The following is a 10,263-nucleotide window of genomic DNA, read 5'->3' on the forward strand; positions in this document are numbered from 1 at the left end:
TCCTCTTTAATACAGTAAAATCATTTTCAAAAATATTATAAGAAGTTATTCACGAGTCATAAAAATAAAAAGACATCCTGTATGGATGTAATGCATATCTTTATATATTAGGTTAAATTAGGCATGAATATATGAATTTTTCGATAGATCATGTATGTGTGATTGATATTGACCCATCTTGAAAATACATTTAAAAGTTAAAACATTAAACAATGCAACAGAGTAGTCTATATTATATTGTTTCGAATTCTAAATATTGTACAATAAACTTACATTGATGTAACTAATTTATCAACTGTACATAGTTTGTTATAAACAAATTAAATTGTAGTTATGATAATATTTGTTACAAAATTTAATTATAGATTTAAAAAAAAAAAATACTGATTGAATGTTAAACACGCTTGATAAAATACATCTATTTACGATTAATGTGTGAAACAAGTCTATCGGCTCTTAAATTACAATTTAATTTAAGATACTTATATACATATAAAATTACTATAATATTATGTAAAAAAACATATTTAACAAATGAAGATTATAAGTTTAATAACATAAGAAGAATTGGGTCAAATATTTAAAAACAAAAAACAAAAAGCGTAAAAAAAAATTTATATTATTTGTTTGTAAAATGTTGAACTAGAAAGCAAAAATAATAAAAAGCTATCACTAGTATGAGTATCTACAAACATACATTTCCGATTTTACTTTGATGTACCAATAAGAATAAAATAATCATTATACAATATATATGTATAAATATATAGTACATAAATACACAATATGTAATTATATTGTGTGAATTATAAGAAGCTCCAATTCACAGAAACAATGAAAACGCATATTTTAAAACCGAAATGTTGTGCAACAATGCAACATTATATTAACATGTATATATAATATAATATCATTACGTATATTACAGTGTTATAATGTTTTTAAGAATCACAGAACACGTGTAGTTCTTTTAATTTTGTATATTCATATTTACTCATAAAATAAATTACACAAACTCTCAACCTATAGCATACAAATAATGACAAAAATCGAAAACCTAGTTTTGAACAAAATACTTTGTTCAAAACTTAGATTATACGATACCTAAATTTCCGCGATAATAGTTATAAAAAATAAGCGAAATAGATATAAAATATTGCAATTTACACTTAGCGATGAAGGCATTTACCACATAGATACATTCACATTTTATACCTTTGGAAAATGTTCGTAAGTGACCTGTAACAATATTCAGAATCTACGAATTGCTACAATTAAATAATTTATTAAACTGTTGTTATTCGTAAATATTGGGCTCGCAATTTTGATCTCCAATATTTCTTCGCGATTATTACCATTTAATGGTATTTGGAAAGTCATTCACGGTCATTTCCATAATAATAACAACAATTATCGTAGATATAGGTACCTATAATAATAATATAATAGTTTAAAATTTGACGTTACATGGATTACGAGTGAGTGTATATTATAGAGTCGGGAATAGTTAATGACTTCTCATTGAATACCTACAGAAGCGGAATAATAATGATTAGTGTTGTGCAGTTTTTTCCTCTGAATGAATATATATCAAGTATAAATATATAAAAAACAATATATAGGGTACTCGATAAAGAGTTAATTTTAAAATTATACAAATATTTTGAATGATATTTAAAGACTATTTAGTTAAGATCCTCTCAATTAACTTTTATATTTTTTTTTAAATAACCACAACAATATATAAACCATGATAATGTATTATTAAACCCATTTTTTTAAAACTTCCTATATAACTTACAGAAAAATAAAATTGTTTATTCAAAATCCATACTTGATTTAAATTTAATTGCGATAAAATTGTGAATTATGTTACATTATATAAGTCTTATTTAAACCTTATAAAGTCTATGTATATGATTAGAATCTTAAGCATTATGTCAACGAAGTTTCACATCTCAAAACGTTATTCAAAGTACCTCAATATTTGGTCGTACACTCTGTGTTTTTTATAAATCACACAAGCTATACACGCACCAGGACTAAACCAGAACCCAACCTATGCTGCCACCGTCGCTGCACTGTTTAAATTTTAAATTGGACTTGAAGCGCGTATTGATGCATACATTATTTCATTATAAATATATATGTCGTAGCCACTTGATGAAATTGATCTTTTCATGAAAAGATGACCATTTCATGAAATGGAAACAGATTTTTTACACTTCGTGAAGTTCGAAAATATTTCACAATGTGGTCGTTCACTTTGTGTACTGAAAATTAAAATACAATATTTATTACACACGTAAATGTACAAGCTTTAATAAACATAAATGTAAGTTATTTTTATCTAAAGAACACGTAAAGTTTGATTATATCCGTTAACTAGGTAGGTACGTGACACGTATCCATATAAAATAAAACAAATAAATAAACTTAGTAGGTATAATGTATATGTAGGTACTTACGTTAATTTAGTGTCAGTAATTTCCATAATTATCGACTCGATTTTTTCAGATGTATATGGCTTTTTACCAGGCTTATCCAAATAATATTTATCCATTTTTTGGTAAAACTCAGTTTTTTTCATTAAAGTTATCCATTTTTAATATACTACGTAGAGATAGAATACAGTAAATAATTGTAATAGAATACGATCGAATGATCCACACAGCAATTACTAAAAACTTGAGCATCAAAGTATAACTAAAATACTGGTATGACATTATCCTATTATGACTTTTATCAAAACCAATAAAATATTATCTACACATTTCGGATAGTCCGGTAATTGCAGTATAATAGTCGTATAGAATATAGATAGTATTTTGTTTTATTTTATATGGATACGTGTCACGTACCTACCTAGTTAACGGATATAATCAAACTTTACGTGTTCTTTAGATAAAAATAACTTACATTTATGTTTATTAAAGCTTGTACATTTACGTGTGTAATAAATATTGTATTTCAATTTTCAGTACACAAAGTGAATGACCACATTGTGAAAAAAATTACACGATGTTAAATTAGTGTGACCATTTCATGAAAAAGTGACCATATTGTGAAATATTTTCGAACTTCACGAAGTGTAAAAAATCTGTTTCCATTTCATGAAATGGTCATCTTTTCATGAAAAGATCAATTTCATCAAGTGGCTACAACATATACATATATATATATGTGTGTGTGTGTGTGTGTTTTATGACCTATACTACCTATCTATTCTTAAAAATGTTATTGCAAACACTGCAGAACATGATTTGCCAACAATACAAAAATAATAACATATATATACATATTATTATATTATTACTATATTATTATGTTCATCTATTGGTCGATATGAAAGTATTTCATCAAAACATATCATTCAATTATTTTATAAATTATAATAATTACGAGTATATGTTGCATTAGTACTAATTTTATAAGCTAATAAAAATCATTTATTTCAATACTTTTGCACGTGTTTACAAATATTTATTTATTATATAGGTACTTAGTAATTCACTAAGCTCGCTCAACCTTTTTTTTCTTCTTCGATAACACTGTAAATTAAAATATGATTTTCAAAATTTTAAATATACTATTGAAGACCATAGTTTCTAATTCTTTAAGATTTTTGTACTAGGTATTTAAGGAAATATAAACTTCAATTTTACAACTTGCTTTTTCTACTATAAATTATTTAACTTAATAATTTTTTACAAAATGTTGACACATCAAAATCAAAACTTAAACAAGTTATTTTAATTTTTGTACCTAGAAAATAGGCCCATGATAATGAATTTGATAGATATGAGTGTTATATATCCGTACCCAATGGTAATTTGCAACTTTTAATAGATTATATTAATCTATCAATATTTATAATTTGAAAAATGGTCCACGTATAATAAATACTAAATCCAATACTGCATATATTTTATATTTTTTTTAAATAATTTTAAAGAAATTATACTCTATTTTAATAACTGAAAAACTACTTGTTCAAATGTTAAATTAGGTACAATAAAATGTTATCAAAAGTGATCTACTTAATAATTTATAGTAAAAAGATAAAGAGGCCAATTTCAAAAATAAAAGTTTGTATTACTTTAGAACACTCTTTAAATACCTAATAGAAAAGTTCTCAAATATTCGAATTAATCTATTTCTAAATAAAAAAATGACGCTGAATTTGTTTAAACGCTTAGTGAATTATACTGTATATGCTACAATACTAATAAATAATATTATTACTTACTATTAACTCCCTCATTGGCCATTTTTTCTTCATTAATGATTTCTTACGGTTTATACTAATGTTCCGCATCAAATATAAATAGGTGTAGGATACTGTATGTACGTAAGATCTAACATATTTTTTTCAATCTAAAAAAATTGGTTTGATCATATTTATAAAAAAAGTATTATAGAATTATTTTCTCAGCGCAATGTCTAAAAAAACTATTCATGAAATTTAATAATCGCATGATATTATTGAAATGTTTTATAGTAGATACAGATATAGATAAGCATCTATAAAATTAACGTATAGACAAATAAATTGAATTTAAATGCATTAAAAACAATTTTTTTTTAAATACACTCAATAATAAATAAAAATTTGTAAAAAATAAAAAATAAAATAAAAACAATCTAATAGGGTATAAGGGTTGGACAATTATCAACCACCAACCTAACCATTACTTAAAAACTACTATTACGGTAGACGGCGTGGGGATTAAAATACATAATCCGTTCTTCAACGACATGCCCGTAAAGTATACCCAGCACGCACACACGTGTACATTATTATACATATTATATAAAGTTCATACATAATATATATTACTAAACTGTAGGTAAGCTCATCTTATAGTCACAATGCAACAATAATAATTAATATAATAATATTATATGCGACGCTCTTCATTCAGCATACGCATAATATTGACCGATTTATTTTCAATTACATAATGATATCAACAATCAATTTCTATAGAATTAATATTATATGCTTACACCATAGTTAAATATATAATGATAAACATAAATACACAGATTTAAAATAATAGTTGTCACAGCATAAATCAATTGTCTTATTATGGGAGTCTATAATTTGTATATATTTTATATGCCGTGACAGAGACTTAGAACTCTAGACAAAAAAATCGAATCAAGGCTATTTAGCAAATTATACTCATAGTTAATTTGCAAGTTATTATGAAATGTAAATTTTTAAAATTTTTTTATAATAATCCATATTTTTAATTCCATTTTCGAATATATAAAATAACTATATCAGATAATTAATCAAACAAAAAAGTTTAATTTATATTTAATAACTAGGTACTTACTATATACAATAAAGACAACGTGTGGTGTAAATACTATTTCATTATTTAAATTTTAAATACTTATAAAAAACGAATACAATTTATTGATAACATTTTTCATTAAACGTACTGGCTAAGGACTATAAATTTAAAATATAAAAATATAAAATCGTTTTAAAATATTGTGTATTCAAAAATTAAAATAAAAACCTAGGTGAAAATTTCGCTATAATTACGCTACTGAATACACCAGAAATTAAATTTTACATTTATTTAATTATTTTAAAGATTCTTCATTTTTATATCATATATATATATTGTGTTATATAGTATGCTCAATATTATATGGTTATAGGTTGGGTATCGTAATCGTTTGCCATTTGTCTGAAATCTGAATAAATGATTTATTAGGTAAAATAATTATTTATATTATCATTCTGTAATGATTATTTTAATATACATCGTTTGAATATACAAGTATTATTATTATTATTTAATATACACATAACTTTAAACATATATTTCATTATACCATTTAAATCATTATACATTATAAATAAATTAATATTGGTTATTGGTTAGGTACTGCAAAAGATGAATATTTTCGATAATTTAAATACTTAACATTTGTATTATAAGATATTATAATGAATACTTTTGTTTGTATATTTCACAACCACGTTAGACGAAATAGTGGGCGTAGCGTATACTTATACACAAATATATAATTATCAGGTATAAAAGATGATGTTATAATAATATTTAGTAGGTAGTAAAAAAAAAATTGACGTAATTAATTTTCAACTGTTATTTTTATACACTTTTGATTGACGGGGAAATTGAGTAAAAAATAAATAATGCTTTGTATTCATGTAAAAATTGCATCAATAGATAATATATGTGAATTATCGTACATAAAATATATTTATTATTTACGTATTATACGTACGTCGTAGTCGTACATAATATAGGTACGTACATACATCATATAGGTATAGTGTAAAAATAGTAATTAAAATGTTATTTTTGTACGCTAAAACCATATTATTGTAAGTAGAATACAAAACGATGTACCTAACTTTTAAGCAACGTTCATCAATTATTATTAAAAGAAAATCAAAAATTCATACTATACCTACCGTATGTAATTAAAAAATATAAACAGAAATCACCAGTTAAGCTGTCTTAGCAGTTTCTGCTCGCGCTTCTCATAATTAATGATTAATTAATGTAAAAAAACAAAGTTAAAAGTCACCTTTTCGATGCGTTATTGTACGATATTACAAGAGTTAGGCGGCCAGTGATGTACGCATATTATATAACGTTCTTGGTAACATTATTACGTTGTGATATTGACTTTGAAATCAATAACCAATCGATTCTACTTAGATTGCAATTTTCTTAAATCTCTATTAAATTAAAATATTTCATTTGTTATAATTTCAAAGAATTAGCTTAAAAAAATAAAATATCTTGCTTTAAAAAAAAATATGTAATAATTGTTGGGTTGCATAAGCAATTACTAAGCATTCAATAAATCAATAGTTAACTAATAGTAACATAAACTAAATTTAGTAGTCCATGATTAGTCCAATAAATGTTAATAAATAATTTAATTAATTATGCAATTATGCGATCCAGCATACATTTTTATATTTAATAAATGTATGCTTAACCAATGTATCACAGATAACTTTCATATTATATAATATATACAATAACCATTAACCACAAAAATAACCACAGCATAGTAGATGCATTTATTATCCATTGCAATGTTTATACAAACATGAAAAATATATTGCAATCAGTAATCACTATTAGGTTTGCAACCATAAAAAATTCATACATACATACGAATGGACGTAGTCAATTGGCACCAAAATTGATTCTAAATATTTACAACATGTGTAAATTGCATCAAAATAAAGATTTTTAATTTACACAATCTCAGGTAGTGATAAATAAAACATTTAAATAGCATCAATATCAAAATTGACTAGGTAATATAAAATAGGTATTATCAAAAGAAAAATCGTGCAATTTTTAATAATTGAGTATAATTTATTAAAAAAATAATAAAACAAACTGACGTTTCATTAATTGTCGGATTAGTTAATAGTTAGATTGCAATTAAGGTTTTGATACTTACAGACTTTTTGTATTTGTATGCAACTAATTCATTGAATTAAGTTGTTAATATCAATTTATTATGATACTGATCCAAAGAAACTTGAATTTGATTTGTTCGTTCACTTGTTTGAGAAATAATTTGGTTAGATGTATGTAAACTTGATAGTTTTATGTACGCATTTGTTTAAAAATCGGTGAGAACTTTAATGAAGTAAAATATTTTCTTAAATATCGAAACTTTTACGATTATTCTTTGATAGTACCTATCTTATAATAATCGATTTTGGTTTTGGTGTTAATAACATTTCCTATTTCTTACTACCAACGATGGTGCAAATTATATGCCCTAATTTTAGTGAAAATTACAAACACTATTTTCGGCTACTTACGGTGGTGCAAATTACATATCTTTATTTTGGTGCAAATTACGAGCTCCCGTACAAACATCTTATTCTTTCTGTCTAGCATTTTTAAAATACTAGAGGATACAAATCGAAAAGAGAAAAAAACATATCTTCATCACCGTCATTTCAAAAAATTATACAAATATTACTTTTATCAAATCCATTTGACAGATTTTTAAATTTTAATACTACAAAAATTCCCGGGTCGGCGCACACAAATTTCGGACCCTGGCTGGATAACCACGGTGCCTATCATCGAACACCGTACACAATTATAAACGTGGCTATCTTCTTTAACGTCTTAACCTATGAACATTATGGCGATAAATAGCTTTAAAAAAAAAAAAAATTGTAGTGAAAAATGTCGTTTTTGTCTACAGGTATCTACGGGACACTGTTTAGGCGCAACAAGGAAGCGGCGTTTAGTAACTATCGGCTGTGGGAGTCGGCCGGCTTCGTGGTGGCGTACGCGTACAGCACGCACCTGTGCGCCCGGAAGAAGCTGTACGTCATGGGTGTCGTGCTGTTCGTCGGATTCGTCGGATACATAATCGTCGAAATCCGGCACAGCGTCAAGGCCAGGCGGCTCAAACGGCTGGCCGACGACCCGAAGTCGGAGCCGCTGCCCGACGAGACCGTCAATGAGACCGACGACGAGAAGGACGACATCGACGACGAGATAATCGTGACGCATTTATGAACAACGGGTAAGTGAAGACGGGGCTTTTGTGTGACTTTTTACCAACCTCTAATCCCCGAGTAAAATAAAATAATAATAATAATATAATTCATTTATTATTTCATTAATTATCTGGATCATTAGTAAATACTAAGTAATACTATTAAAGAGATCAAAATTTGACAAATTATTACACGCACTATATAATATGGAGAGATATGTCTCCGATAAATCGGACTAATAAATATTACTAAAATCAGCAAACGAGTGTCTAGTTAGTTGACGTAGCATTAAACGATTGCACTTTGAAGCTAATCAATTACTATGCTGAGCATTGCCGTTGAATGGATCGTGTACAGACATGAAATATCAGAGTTATATTATTATTTTTGTCGAGGTTTCAGTATTTATTCCCGCAGAGAATAGATAACGCACGTGTATAATTTACATTATGTCGTATAATATATATTTGAATTTAATACAACAATTCTCATAAGCGACAAAACATCAATGCACAGCAAAAAAATAGCTTTAATACTATTAGTGTACACTACGATGTTATGTTGCCTACTGGTATATACAATAAATGTGCCTATTTGGATTTGTAATAGAATATTATAATAATTGCCAGTTTAAATTAATATCACATCACTTTACCCACGACATTATCAATGATATTATTATATTAAACTTCTTATTTACTAGTATTTACTTATTGCTGTTATTTCGATACAAATTGCAAATTAATATTTTGTTAATAATTATTTAAAATACTGAAACTAACTTTGCCAACATTATTTTTATTATTTATGTTTTTTTTTTTTTTTTTGCAGACTTAATCGGTGTGCTATATTATATAGAATAAACCAAGATGCTCAGTTGCTATGTTATTAGAACGTCTTCATCACTTTTAAAATATATTTATTTTTACTATAAATTATGTTTAGTAACTAAATACGTATGGAAATCGGTGTGATGTATTGATTACACTAATTACCAATACTGTGTAATTTATTACTGCATTTTGTACATAGTATTTATACTGTTTCATAATTTGCATAGGAAATATGTATCAGTAAAAAAAAAAATTGTACATTACTTTTACAAATATTATTAGCATTAGTATTATTATTTTAAAATATCGCCCTTTTTTGTAGTGAAAGTGATCTAATTTTAACATTAACTATTACTAACTATCCGTCATAGATGGTTTACGTTAATTATATATGATAAAATGAGTTAAATTATTTATACGCCTAGTTTATAAGTATCAAAGTAGGTAGATACTTCTTCGTAGTTAGTCAATTATTTTGTTTTCCTTTACAAAACACGTCCAATAGTATTATTATTAACATATTATATTAAATAGATATAGATTTAGATAGTGTGTAATTAAAAATTGAATATTATTGTTGTTACTTATTATTATAATTTTTGTGTATGATGTGTGTTTGATACATTTAGATTTTAATTCGCTTGACAGCTTAGGCATATATCCTACAATATATTATATTATATAAAACGATTTAGATAAGAAAAATATAATATTTAGGTATATCCTCATCAGCAGCAACTGTGATGTGATTTATCTCGTAGAAATGTGTATAAAAATTAGATTGTAAAATAAAAACAAAATATATATTATGACATTTTTTCTTTCTTTCTTTTTTTTTTTTGGTGTTTTTCTAATATTAATATCATAATTGAATTTTATAATATTATG

General features: G+C 25.5%; 1 protein-coding gene across 1 annotated transcript in view; it reads left to right on the top strand.

Moving 5' to 3' along the window:
- LOC112593690 (UNC93-like protein) overlaps positions 1-9,878 on the top strand; it is a 46,592-nt gene extending 36,714 nt beyond the window's left edge. Inside the window, exons 6-7 of the mRNA XM_025338196.1 lie at positions 8,242-8,568; positions 9,374-9,878. Of these exons, the coding sequence (XP_025193981.1) occupies positions 8,242-8,561 (320 nt within the window). The 3' untranslated portion in view covers positions 8,562-8,568; positions 9,374-9,878. The remainder of the gene's footprint in view (positions 1-8,241; positions 8,569-9,373) is intronic.
- The last annotated feature ends 385 nt before the right edge of the window (positions 9,879-10,263 follow it).

Source organism: Melanaphis sacchari, unplaced genomic scaffold (genome assembly GCF_002803265.2).
Source record: "Melanaphis sacchari strain LSU unplaced genomic scaffold, SCAv2.0 Contig20_pilon_pilon, whole genome shotgun sequence".
Taxonomy (NCBI): Eukaryota; Metazoa; Arthropoda; class Insecta; order Hemiptera; family Aphididae; genus Melanaphis; species Melanaphis sacchari.